Below are 14530 nucleotides of genomic sequence, written 5' to 3' on the forward strand. Positions count from 1 at the left end.
AGGATTTGTATCAGCTGTGACAAAGAAATGTTTTTCTTTAACTCAGAACTTCCTGTCTTCTCTAAAAGATCCGCAACAGCATGTAGCATAATAATGTTCTTGCGGATCTTTTTGAGAGGACAGGAAGTTCTGAGTTCAGGTCCACTTTAATGGAGACTGTGGCCAGTACAGGACAGCCATCTTGCCAGCACTGTGTACCCAACTGAATGACCGATAGTAACCCAACAAACAAGAAGGCCGCCCCTTCTTGTGATAAATGACACAGTGGGCTGTGAAGATCAGTGGTACTTACTGGGAAGTGAGGTAGAGACACCTGGCCGTTCGCCTTCATGCTGCGATGCATCTCTCTCTGTAACTGCTTCTTGCTGCCTGACCGATATGGCGGAATCCCGTCCCTGCAGGAGCAACAGAAGGTGCAGGTCAGATATGCCGCTGGTATCTCTTATCCATTCATACACTCTGCAATCCACCACTCTCCCCTCCCTACTATCCCATGTTTTACTGCAGAACATGTTGTGCTTCACGGAGTACATAAAAAATGCAGGTCAACAAATGTCGTTACAAGGAGCTCCCAATCTAATCCTCCCACAATCACAGGATAGTGTCATGACCACAGCCTAAGGCCAGTTTTTTTTTTTTTTGGGGGGGGGGGGGGGGGAAATCAATGAATTTTCCTATATGTTTTGGGGATATGGTGGAGAAACCAGAACCTGGAGCTTTGCTATATTCTCCTGTCTGTCAGCAATCTAGCTGCTCTGAACTAAGGCACTCTTATCCAACTTGTTCATATTAACCTCTAAGGGCGCCAATACATTAGTTGATCTGTCACTAGATTAACCATTACAGGGTGTGGGTGGGTGGGGACGATGACACCAGCTAGGGGGTCCATAGGTCATTTTGACATTGAATGCCGTTATGGTTTTGCACCCAATCAATTTACCAGCACGCCCGATCGATCCTTTCTGCCAGAAATCTATAGAAAGATCAATCAGGTGGCCATGGTGCGGTATTGGTTATCCTCTGATTTGATAAAATTATTGGATCAAAAGGTCGATCGTCCTACAAGATTGAAATTAAGTATGAGCACCCAACCACAGAGCAGCTTCTCCAGTTCTAAGGAGGTGAAGGAAATACCCAGACACTTTTATCTACAAGTAACCCACCATCTACAAGTAACCTACCTAACCCAGCATCTACAAGTAACCCAGCATCTACAAGTAACCCAGCATCTACCAGTAACCCAGCATCTACCAGTAACCCAGCATCTACCAGTAACCCAGCATCTACCAGTAACCCAGCATCTACAAGTAACCCAGCATCTACAAGTAACCCAGCATCTACAAGTAACCTACCTAACCCAGCATCTACAAGTAACCCACCATCTACAAGTAATCCAGCATCTACAAGTAACCCAGCATCTACAAGTAACCCGGCATCTACAAGTAACCCACCATCTACAAGTAATCCAGCATCTACAAGTAACCCAGCATCTACAAGTAACCCAGCATCTACAAGTAACCCAGCATCTACAAGTAACCCAGCATTTACCAGTAACCCAGCATCTACAAGTAACCAACCATCTACAAGTAACCCAGCATCTACAAGTAACCAACCATCTACAAGTAACCAACCATCTACAAGTAACCAACCATCTACAAGTAACCAACCATCTACAAGTAACCTACTTGACCCAGCATCTACAAGTAACCTACCTAACCCAGCATCTACAAGTAACCCAGCATCTACAAGTAACCCAGCATCTACAAGTAACCTACCTAACCCAGCATCTACAAGTAACCCAGCATCTACAAGTAACCTACCTAACCCAGCATCTACAAGTAACCCAGCATCTACAAGTAACCTACCTAACCCAGCATCTACAAGTAACCCAGCATCTACAAGTAACCCAGCATCTACAAGTAACCTACCTAACCCAGCATCTACAAGTAACCCAGCATCTACAAGTAACCTACCTAACCCAGCATCTACAAGTAACCCACCATCTACAAGTAACCCAGCATCTACCAGTAACCCAGCATCTACCAGTAACCCAGCATCTACCAGTAACCCAGCATCTACCAGTAACCCAGCATCTACCAGTAACCCACCATCTACAAGTAACCTACCTAACCCAGCATCTACAAGTAACCCACCATCTATAAGTAACCCAGCATCTACCAGTAACCCAGCATCTACCAGTAACCCAGCATCTACCAGTAACCCAGCATCTACCAGTAACCCACCATCTACAAGTAACCTACCTAACCCAGCATCTACAAGTAACCCAGCATCTACAAGTAACCCTGCATCTACCAGTAACCCAGCATCTACCAGTAACCCAGCATCTACCAGTAACCCAGCATCTACAAGTAACCCAGCATCTACAAGTAACCCAGCATCTACAAGTAACCTACGTAACCCAGCATCTACCAGTAACCCACCATCTACAAGTAACCCAGCATCTATCAGTAACCCAGCATCTGCAAGTAACCCACCATCTACAAGTAACCCAGCATCTACAAGTAACCTACGTAACCCAGCATCTACCAGTAACCCACCATCTACAAGTAACCCAGCATCTATCAGTAACCCAGCATCTGCAAGTAACCCACCATCTACAAGTAACCCAGCATCTACAAGTAACCCAGCATCTATCAGTAACCCAGCATCTGCAAGTAACCCAGCATCTACCAGTAACCCAGCATCTACCAGTAACTCAGCATCTACAAGTAACCCACCATCTACAAGTAACCCAGCATCTACAAGTAACCCACCATCTACAAGTAACCCAGCATCTACAAGTAACCCAGCATCTACAAGTAACCCAGCATCTACCAGTAACCCAGCATCTACAAGTAACCCAGCATCTACAAGTAACCCAGCGACTACAAGTAACCCAGCATCTACAAGTAACCCAGCATCTACAAGTAACCCAGCATCTACAAGTAACCCACCATCTACAAGTAACCAACCATCTACAAGTAACCAACCATCTACAAGTAACCCAGCATCTACAAGTACCCTACCTAACCCAGCATCTATAAGTAACCCACCATCTACAAGTAACCCAGCATCTACAAGTAACCCAGCATCTACAAGTAACCCAGCATCTACAAGTAACCCAGCATCTACAAGTAACCCAGCATCTACAAGTAACCCACCATCTACAAGTAACCCAGCATCTACAAGTAACCCACCATCTACAAGTAACCCAGCATCTACAAGTAACCCACCATCTACAAGTAACCCACCATCTACAAGTAACCCACCATCTACAAGTAACCCAGCATCTACCAGTAACCCAGCATCTACCAGTAACCCAGCATCTACAAGTAACCCAGCATCTACAAGTAACCCAGCATCTACCAGTAACCCAGCATCTACAAGTAACCCAGCATCTACAAGTAACCCAGCATCTACAAGTAACCCAGCATCTACAAGTAACCCACCATCTACAAGTAACCCAGCGACTACAAGTAACCCACCATCTACAAGTAACCCAGCATCTACAAGTAACCCACCATCTACAAGTAACCCAGCATCTACAAGTAACCCAGCGACTACAAGTAACCCAGCATCTACAAGTAACCCAGCGACTACAAGTAACCCAGCATCTACAAGTAACCCAGCATCTACAAGTAACCCAGCATCTACAAGTAACTCAGCATCTACAAGTAACCCAGCATCTACAAGTAACCCAGCATCTACAAGTAACCCAGCGACTACAAGTAACCCACCATCTACAAGTAACCCAGCATCTACAAGTAACCCAGCATCTACAAGTAACCCAGCATCTACAAGTAACCCAGCATCTACAAGTAACCCAGCATCTACCAGTAACCCAGCATCTACAAGTAACCCAGCATCTACCAGTAACCCAGCATCTACAAGTAACCCAGCATCTACAAGTAACCCACCATCTACAAGTAACCTACCATCTACAAGTAACCCAGCATCTACAAGTAACCAACCATCTACAAGTAACCCAGCATCTACAAGTAATCCAGCATCTACAAGTAACCCAGCATCTACCAGTAACCCACCATCTACAAGTAACCCAGCATCTACCAGTAACCCAGCATCTACAAGTAACCTAGCATCTACAAGTAACCCAGCATCTACAAGTAACCCAGCATCTACAAGTAACCCAGCATCTACAAGTAACCCACCATCTACAAGTAACCCAGCATCTACAAGTAACCCAGCATCTACAAGTAACCCACCATCTACAAGTAACCCAGCATCTACAAGTAACCCAGCATCTACAAGTAACCTAGCATCTACAAGTAACCTACCTAACCCAGCATCTACAAGTAACCCAGCATCTACAAGTAACCCAGCATCTACAAGTAACCTAGCATCTACAAGTAACCTACCTAACCCAGCATCTACAAGTAACCTAGCATCTACAAGTAACCCACCATCTACAAGTAACCCAGCGACTACAAGTAACCCACCATCTACAAGTAACCCAGCATCTACAAGTAACCCAGCATCTACAAGTAACCCACCATCTACAAGTAACCCAGCGACTACAAGTAACCCAGCATCTACAAGTAACCTACCTAACCCAGCATCTACAAGTAACCCAGCATCTACAAGTAACCCAGCATCTACAAGTAACCCAGCATCTACCAGTAACCCAGCATCTACAAGTAACCCAGCATCTACAAGTAACCCAGCATCTACAAGTAACCCAGCATCTACAAGTAACTCAGCATCTACAAGTAACCCAGCATCTACAAGTAATCCAGCATCTACAAGTAACCCAGCATCTACCAGTAACCCAGCATCTACAAGTAACCCACCTGTGTATTGTCTTGAAGACAATACACAGCTTCAGCATGGTTCAACAACTGCGCTTTGAATCCCATGGGAGAAAAGCGCCTTACAAATGTTATTTGTTGTTGTTGTTGTTGCATAATGGGTGTCAATTGGCTAAACTGTTTGTGTATTCGGTACGATTCCCATCTGTAGCCTCTGCTGCTGGATCACATGCGGCCAGCGGGAGGGGACAGTGTAATGTCAATTCTGATGGTCCACTGTGGTCCGGCTGGAGCCTGGGGCAGATGTGTTACCCCCATATGTTATATGGGGGAACGCATCAGCCTGGCCAGGGATTATTGCGGACTGCACAGAAGTGCGGCCTGCTTACTGCAACAATGAACGATCCAATGGATCCACTGCAGACTGTCAAGTGTGATCAGCTCCTAAATATAAAATAGGAGCTGATCACTGTCAGTTCTTGCTATGCGTAAGTGGGAACCCAGCCTTACTGTACATATAAGTTTTTGGATACCCCCTTCACCTTCTTATACATTTCATGGATAGTTTAAGAGGCTCCACAAATATAAACGTTTATAGACTTTCTTCTACCTCTGCATCTCCGCTCACATTACATGAGTGAAATGGAGCATAAACACAGCAGAACATTTCATAAGTTTGCCAAAAACTCACAACCACTGCCACCTTCTCACTGATGCCCGTGTCACTTCCTGTCACATGTGACACCCATGAGAGGGACAATATCATCAACAGGGAATAAGACGGCTATAAAAACAAGGACCGTGCTTGAAAAAAAGCTTTTGGTATTGCTGTGCCCCTGTTGTAGAAATGTCCCCTTCACTTCCTGTCCTTTGTGACATCCTTGGAAAGAACAGGAAGTGAAAATCTCCCCCGGGTGGGTCCAAACAGCAACAAAGCCTGACTGACATTTTTAACCTTCTTCGGTCTATCCGATTCCCCAAAAAACATTCTTGGTACAGCAAAGCGAGCCATACGCAGGATAATAGTGGCCAGCGAACTATTCATTCCTTACATTTAGACATCAACTGGAGAATAGCAATTCATTTTCCATCTTATACCACCCAATCTCAATCAGATTTCAGTAGTAATATGACTAAGAATGGATGAACTTCTGCCCTGAAGTGTGGTTCAACTCAATGGCGCATTAAGCTACACAGCCGCCAAATTCTCACAGCCTCGCCCTCTACTGACCGGACAAAAAAATGACTGCTGTGCCAGTTACACTTTGCACAGTAAACTGTCTGAACTCAATCGGAAGTTCATTGATCAGGTCTGCTAGGGTTATAAGCTCATTGGTAAATTCAATCAATTGATCGGCCAATCAATTGATCGGCCAATCCATTGCACGCATAGCCACTTTTACTTAAAAAAAACAGACATTGAGTATCATAAATCACCAACAAATCACACAAATTCTGTTTTTGTTTGCGTGTGGTACATTGAAGCGGTTTACAGATTGGCTGTCACAGTCTTAAAGGGAATGTCCAAGCAAAATTAAAAAATGAGTTTCACTTACCTAAGGCTTCTACCTGCCCCATGCAGCCATCCTGTGCCCTCGTAGTCACTCAATGCTGCTCCAGTCCCCCTCTGGCAGCTTGCCGACCTGGGAGGTCGGCGGGCCACATTGCGTACATTTTTACGCATTCCCGCTGGTTCAACCAGTAACGCGTAAAAATGTATTTGTTAATGTTCCTGCACTGGCGGGAATGCGTAAAAATGTACGCAATGCGACCCGCTGACCTCCGAGGTCGGCAAGCTGCCAGTGGGGACTGGAGCAGCAGTGAGTGACTACGAGGGCACAGTATGGCTGCATGGGGCTGGTAGAAGCCCCAGGTAAGTGAAACTCATTTTTTTATTTTGCTTGAACCTTCCCTTTAAACCAAAATTGTAATTCAGTCATCATGAGTCCATCAAAACTTATGTCAGAAAGTGTTATATACCACAGCCAGTAGGGGTCAGACTTGTAACACTTAAAATGTTTCTGATGAGCTGGACCTACAAAGAGAACAATATGTAGGAATTTACAGCACCCTGTTGAGGGATGTGCAGTGCTGTCATCTTAGGACAGAATCAATATAAATAGCCTGCGGGAAAGGAAAGGGGGAACCTGCAGCTCCCTGCTTCACAAGGACGACACTACAGATCTCAGAACAGAGGGAACTAGAAGGTCCAGAATATTCAGACAGCCAAATGAGACCTGTGGTTCCTCAGAGGTGCTGCAAACCAGAGAGGAAGCGGGAGCTGGAACATAGGTGGTAGGTTGCCAGGTTCCTGATATGAATTTGGTTAAATGGCAACTGGTTTAACACTTCACACAGAGAACAGGAACAGTGATACTGATAGACAGGATGTTCCCTGACAGCCAATGAGAAGATGTCCTGAGCTCCATGACCTGTGCCAATTGTGAACCAGGAGTGTATTCAAAGGAGGTATCATTGACCAAGGGATAGATGATCACTAACGATTTTCTAAACCATACAGAAGACATCCCCTAGAATTGTAAGTGGAACCCCACAACATTGTTGCCAAGCCAACAATATAGCTGCAGCATGAAAATTGGCTGCCCAGTTTAGATGACAGGCAGAGGGGGCAGCACAATAGTTAGGGGGTAGTGGATGCCCAGACCGGATATAAGGTAGATGTGGCAAAAGTATTCGTCCCCCTTGAAGTTTTCCACATTTTGTCACATTACTGCCACAAACATGAATCCATTTTATTCCACATGAAAGACCAATACAAAGTGGTGTACACGTGAGAAGTGGAACGAAAATCATACACGATTCCAAACATTTTTTACAAATAAATAACTGCAAAGTGGTGTGTGCGTAATTATTCGGCCCCCTTTGGTCTGAGTGCAGTCAGTTGCCTATAGACATTGCCTGGTGAGTGCTAATGACTAAATAGAGTGCACCTGTGTGTAATCTAATGTCAGTACAAATACAGCTGCTCTGTGAGGGCCTCAGAGGTTGTCTAAGAGAATATTGGGAGCAACAACACCATGAAGTCCAAAGAACACACAAGACAGGTCAGGGATCAAGTTATTGAGAAATTTAAAACAGGCTTAGGCTACAAAAAGATTTCCAAAGCCTTGAAGATCCCACGGAGCACTGTTTAAGCGATCATTCAGAAATGGAAGGAGTATGGCACAACTGTACACCTACCAAGACAAGGCCGTCCACCTAAACTCACAGGCCAAACAAGGAGAGCGCTGATCAGAAATGCAGTCAAGAGGCCCATGGTGACTCTGGATGAGCTGCAGAGATCTACAGCTCAGGTGGGGGAATCTGTCCATAGGACAACTATTAGTCATGCACTGCACAAAGTTGGCCTTTATGGAAGAGTGGCAAGAAGAAAGGCTTTGTTAACAGAAAACATAAGAAGTCCCGTTTGCAGTTTGCCACAAGCCATGTGGGGGACACAGCAAACATGTGGAAGAAGGTTTTCTGGTCAGATGAGACCAAAATGGAACTTTTTGGCCAAAATGCAAAACACTATGGGGGGCGGAAAACTAACACTGCACATCACTCTGAACACACCATCCCCACAGTCAAATATGGTGGTGGCAGCATCATGCGTGGGGGGTGCATCTCTTCAGCAGGGACAGGGAAGCTGGTCAGAGTTGATGGGAAGATAGATGGAGCCAAATACAGGGCAAACTTGGAAGAAAACCTCTTGGAGTCTGCAAAAGACTTGAGACTGGGGCGGAGGTTCACCTTCCAGCAGGACAATGACCCTAAACATAAAGCCAGGGCAACAATGGAATGGTTTAAAACAAAACATATCTATGTGTTAGAATGGCCCAGTCAAAGTCCAGATCTAAAACCAATTCGAGAATCTGTGGCAAGATCTGAAAACTGCTGTTCACAAACGCTGTCCATCTAATCTGACTGAGCTGGAGCTATTTTGCAAAGAAGAATGGGCAAGGATTTCAGTCTCTAGATGTGCAAAGCTGGTAGAGACATACCCTAAAAGACTGGCAGCTGTAATTGCAGCAAAAGGTGGTTCTGAAAAAGTATTGGCTCAGAGGGCCGAATAATTACGCACACCCCACTTTGCAGTTATTTATTTGTAAAAAATGTTTGGAATGATGTATGATTTTCGATCCACTTCTCACATGGTCACCACTTTGTATTGGTCTTTCACGTGGAATTCCAATAAAATTGATGCATGTTTGTGGCAGTAATGTGACAAAATGTGGAAAACTTCATATATATATATCAGCACATCCCTCAAGGGTAGTGGATGCTCAGGTTAGATATGTATATAGTAGAGCTGGCAGCACATCCCTTAGGGGTAGTGGATGCCCAGGTTAGATATATAAGGCAGAGCTGGCAGCACATGCCTCAGGGGTAGTGGATGCCCAGGTTAAATATATAAGGCAGAGCTGGCAGTACATGCCTCAGGGGTAGTGGATGCCCAGGCTGGGTTCTGAGCAGAGCTGGCCGGGACAGAGATGGATGGGAGCAGCTGACAATGCTCACAGTGACATCACAGGTTTATTTGAAGCTGTAATGAATACAGGAGGGAGGAGGGGAGGGGGACCTGGGAATGCTTTGTAGTTGCCCCCTGATGGTTTAATCAGCCATTGTGGGCAGAAAAGCCTTTTCATATATGGAGCAGTGGGGGGGATTGTCTGAAGGGAAGGGGGTGGGGTCCCAGCAGGACAGTCACTGAGGATGAGACATTAGGTGGTGGCTGGATGTAGAGAGGTTGATCTGACTTCTCTGCCTGACCAGCAGTCTCTGCACAGACAGGACAACTTGGCTCAGCTATTGGAGGGGATAAAGGGGAGACTTCTGTCTGGGAGGGAAGAAAGGGGAGACTTCTGTCTGGGAGGAGAACATCACAGACAGGCTGAGAAAACATGGCTGATGATTATTCCCTGAGAACATTGGGCTCTAGAGAACAAGCAATTACTGTACAGATATACAAAACTCATCTGACCACAAATGATCAGCTCCAACAATGATCATCTGCCCTCTGCATGGACACTGGTCTGTGGCTCACCATAGAGAAGCATGACCCCAGAATTTCCCAAAAATCTCCCCTGGCAGTAGCCAAAGCTGACTTCATGTTAAAAGATTGACTAGCCAATACTCTGCTTCTAAAGGAAACCAATCATCAGATTCAAGCACTTTGTATGAATCAGCCGGAGCCCCTCTGTATGCTCACACCCTTTCTCTTGCCTTCCTCTGGTGACCCTCACAGCCTGGAGGCCCATCTCACAAGGTTCATAAATCAAGTGTGACCATCATAATCTTCAAAGGCATAATAGCCTTTGTATAGCCACAAAACCACCTGATCTGAAGGATGGACCCCTTTATCATAGGGGGTGAAGTAGTATCTGGGGTCAGGGCAGGATGTGTACTTTTTACCTCCCAAGGCCCACTATCATCAGCTGCCCTCAGACCAAAAGCATCTTAGCCGCCCCAAGCACAGCAGGGATTAGACTGTAAACACATCTGAGGACAGTTAGCGACATGATGGCAGGGATGAGATTGTAAACTCCACTGAGGACAGTTAGTGCGTGACTGTAGGGATTAGCAGGTGACAGCAGAAATGTGAAGACAGAAGTGTCAGAAGTTGGAGAGCAGCGTGAATCGTATCAGAAGGAAGGCAATGACGGCATAGACAATTGAACACTTGCTTATACAGTGACAGCCCCCCCCAATCCCAGAACGAGTTTGCTTCTCGCAAAATCAAGCTTGCTTATCTCTGATAGTGGGCAGTGCACTTCAAAGAAAAAACAAAACAAAAAAAGAAAACACTTAATACCATGTACCAAATTTTGATTCTTAATTATGTATAGCACACTGCACACAATTAGCACCCCACTGCCGCTTCTTGCTTTCCTGGTGCCCTAGGCCATGGCCTATGTGGCCTTCTCTGAAATGTGGCCATGTCTGGGGTCCCCTTACTCCCTGCAATTGCAAGGTCTGTTCACCTGTAGTTCCGCCTCTGCCTATAGGCCTGACTGATGACGTTCCAATCAATACCAGGAAGTAGTATGATTGGGCATGATGATAAATGTTGTGTCCTAGCAGGAATAAGGAGTGCCATAGGGACGATGCCCCATAGCTACGTCTGGCATCTGCAGTTTCTCTATTTACTCTGGATCAGATTTCTGCAGAAATCCATACAAAATCAAGAGGTGCAGGGTGGTACAGCGACCATTCCAAACCATTCGGAGATCACTTGGTAGATATTCAGGCCGCTATACTCTCCTTTAGATTCTTGTATTCTAAATCACAAAGTACAGAACAAATATGCAGATCAGAGGATACCGCTGGCTGCATGCTTGTTCATTATGTGACAATACTGAAGCCAAAACCGCAGCACAACAATTAAAGGACCACTGTCACAGCAATTAAAGGACCACTGTCACAAAAATCTTAAAATGTAAAATATATGTAAACATATACAGATAAGAAGTACGTTTCTTCCAGAGTAAAATGAGCCAAAAATTACTTTTCTCCTATGTTGCTGTCTCTAACAGTAAGTATTAGATAATCTGAAATAATCACAGGTTTTGGACTAGCCCATTTACTCATTGGGGATTCTCAGGGTTTTCTTAATTTTCAAAAGCATTTAGTGAACGGCAGTTGCTCCGTCTAACCGCCAAAAAAGTGTACGGTGAGCAGGGAGGCTGGTCACCATCTTTTTATAAATCTTTTTCAGGGAGTGTCTTTATAAACAATAAAGCCATGCTGAGAATCCCCTATGGAGAGATGGAACAGTTCAAAACCTGTCGGTTCTGTCAGATTTCTACTACCTACTGTAAGTGACAGCATTATAGGAAAAAAGTAATGTATGGCTCATTTTACTCTGGAAGAAACATGCTTCTCATTTGTATGTGTTTACATGTATTTTACATTTTCGCAATAGTGGTCCTTTAAGTAAACAGCATTCTTAAAACAGGACACTAATATAGCAGCCTCCATATTTTACTCTCTACAAGTTCTACTGTAAGCAGAACTCTTCCTTCACTTTCAGTGCTATTAGATGTTAAACCCTACAGTAAGTGGTAGGATTATTAAAGTAATGCCAGGTTAGAGGTGGAGAAAAATGACAATGTAAACCAGTGGATATTCTCCATAGAACAAAATCTGGCCAGATCATCGTCACCCTTCAAGCAAACCTGAAGCGAAAATAAACTTATGAGATTGTGAATTGTATGTGTAATTAGTACCAAAGAAAAGAGTCTCATATTGTTTCCCAGTACAGGAAGAGTTAAAAAACTTCAGTTGTTATCTATGCAAAAGAGCTTCTGTGAGCTTTTTGATCCAACTTGGATCAAATACGGTCCTGTTTTCTTAAGCACTTAAAGAGGAACTGTCGCGAAAATCTTAAAATTTAAAACACTTTCAAATAAGAAGTACGTTTCTTCCTGAGTAAAATGAGCCATACTTTACTTCTCTCCTATGTTGCTGTCCCTTACAGTAGGTAGTAGAAATCTGACATTACCGACAGGTTTTAGGTAGTGCACCTCTTCATGGGGGGGTTTTCAGCACGGCCTTTATAAAGACATTCCCTGAAAAAGATTTATACAAAGATGCGGTCCGGCCTCCCTGTTCGCTGCACACTTTTTTGGCAGTTGGACGGAGCAACTGCCAATCACTAAGTGCTTTTAAAAAATAAAGAAAACCCTGAGAACTCCCCCAAGAGAAAATGGGCTAGTCCAAAATCTGTCGGTAATGTCAGATTTCTACTACCGGTACCTACTGTAAGTGTCAGCAACATAGGAGAAAAGTAATTTATGGCTCATTTTACTCTGGAAGAAGAGTACTTCTTTTTTGAATATGTTTACATGGAATTTAAATTTGTACGATTTTCGCGAAAGAGGTCCTGATGAGGGACAGGAAGTTAGGAGGGCCGTACAGTTGTGACCTACAGAGCAAACAACAGGTAGAAGAGTTAAAAGGTCACTTACACGCTACTGTCCGTCATGGACATGGAATCATCCGTCATGGCATCACTAGAAATCTCGCTCTCATTGGCGCTGGTAGCTGGGGCAAACACATATCCGGAGGTCACATGGTATGGGTTGATGGGGTCACCACTCCTCTTGCAGGACCTACAGGAGAAATGAGATCAGACGACTGACTATCAAGTCTCTTACTTGGGTGTCAAATAACATGACACTGCCAGAATCTAGGACAGAAGTAGCGACATACAAAGGTCCTTCTAAACATTGGTATATCCCTGCTTATTTCAGAAAAAAACACTAGACTTGGTTTGGCTAAAGAAGCTACTCTGAAATCTTGTGATGGTGAAAATAATTAATCATTATTGAATGGTCTGACGGATAGTTGACTCCACCCCAAATTGGACATTCAGCAGAGGAAGACGAGAAAGGGAAATTCCACGTAAGCTTCTTAAGTTGAATTGGTCTACTAAGGTTTTTATACTTTATGTTTTTTGTATCACACTGCTCTTTCCCCCCCACTCCATCCACTTTCCACCATTATTGAGCAGAAATACTTTCTGACCCCAACGGACATTACAATTTAATAATCAAAGTGTTTCCCAAACCAGGTCTCAAGATCCATAAGCATTGTGTGTCCTGCAGGTAAACCTCACATATACACAGTTGACATACTGCCTGTGTAGAGGACTACAAAGCATGAATTGATGGTGGGACTTGAGGACCAGTTTGGAAACTCTGTCCTACAGAAATGAGCCAATTATCCTCTGCCCAGAATGACGGAGATATCATTGGAAAAATATCCCAAATGATATCCACTGTGGATGTTACACCCCACTGTGAACCACATATGGAATAATGTTTCCAACTGTGTAAAAAGTGGAGAAGATATTGTTAACCAGGGTCAGCTATAAAGTGTAAAACTAACTTAATGTATTCAGCTTAGGCTCAAAACTGACACTAAGGGAACAAGTTAATTTCAAATGGTTCGAAGAAATGTATCTTCCAATATGATAATGACCTAAGACCGGTGATGCCGTGGTCTATCCTGGACAGATGAGAGGTGACAGGTCCTCAGCCTCGTTCAGGTCCCCAGCCTCGTTCAGGTCCCCCAGGTGGGGTAGCCTAATCATGGTCACTCTCAAAATTCTCACCATAAACTTTGACTCTATACCCTCAGAACAGACCAATAACCATCCCTAGTTTCATATGAAATGTGGGCCTGTGATATTACAAGGAAAAAGAGAAACAACATTTACCAGCACTGAAATACTGATACCCAAACCTGGATCGCAGCTATTGGAATGAACCTGTTTGCCTGTCTATGGGGTCTTCAGTTACCAAATATAACCTCTAGCTTTAGTAAGAGGTCATCCCAATATTTCCAACTGGGAATACAGCTGTAACTATCACTTGACCTGCAGGATGTGTTCCATACTAAGGATCAAAACAGCAAAGCTTTACAAATGCTATTTGTTGTTGTTGTAAATAAGAAAGCATAGCAGCTCATTGGATTGCCCTGTGTGGGGAGGACATTAGAGTGTAAGCTCCTCTTGTGCAGACTTAAATGAACGGATCTGTGATCTCTGTACAGAGCTACAGCATACGTCAGAGCTATATAAAGGTAAACATAAATAATAATATTAGCAGCGTGTGACTGTAGTGAGGACATTAGAGTGTAAGCTCCTCTGGTGCAGAGATTGATGGGAGTGGGTCGGTGACCTCTGTACAGCGCTGTGATATACGCATGAGCTATAGACATGTAGTAGTGTGAGGGTGTGGTGTGGACATTAGAGTGTA

At 44.2% G+C, this 14530-nt stretch overlaps 1 protein-coding gene across 5 annotated transcripts in view; it reads right to left on the reverse strand.

Moving 5' to 3' along the window:
- AXIN2 (axin 2) overlaps positions 1-14530 on the reverse strand; it is a 76257-nt gene that overhangs the window by 30497 nt on the left and 31230 nt on the right. For all 5 annotated transcript variants that reach the window (XM_068264196.1, XM_068264200.1, XM_068264198.1 and 2 more), the window contains exons 3-4: positions 12737-12880; positions 293-395 (exon numbers count right to left, since the gene is read on the reverse strand). In XM_068264196.1, coding sequence (XP_068120297.1) covers positions 293-395; positions 12737-12880 — 247 coding nt within the window. The remainder of the gene's footprint in view (positions 1-292; positions 396-12736; positions 12881-14530) is intronic.

The sequence above is a fragment of the Hyperolius riggenbachi genome, chromosome 12 (assembly GCF_040937935.1).
Source record: "Hyperolius riggenbachi isolate aHypRig1 chromosome 12, aHypRig1.pri, whole genome shotgun sequence".
NCBI lineage: Eukaryota > Metazoa > Chordata > Amphibia > Anura > Hyperoliidae > Hyperolius > Hyperolius riggenbachi.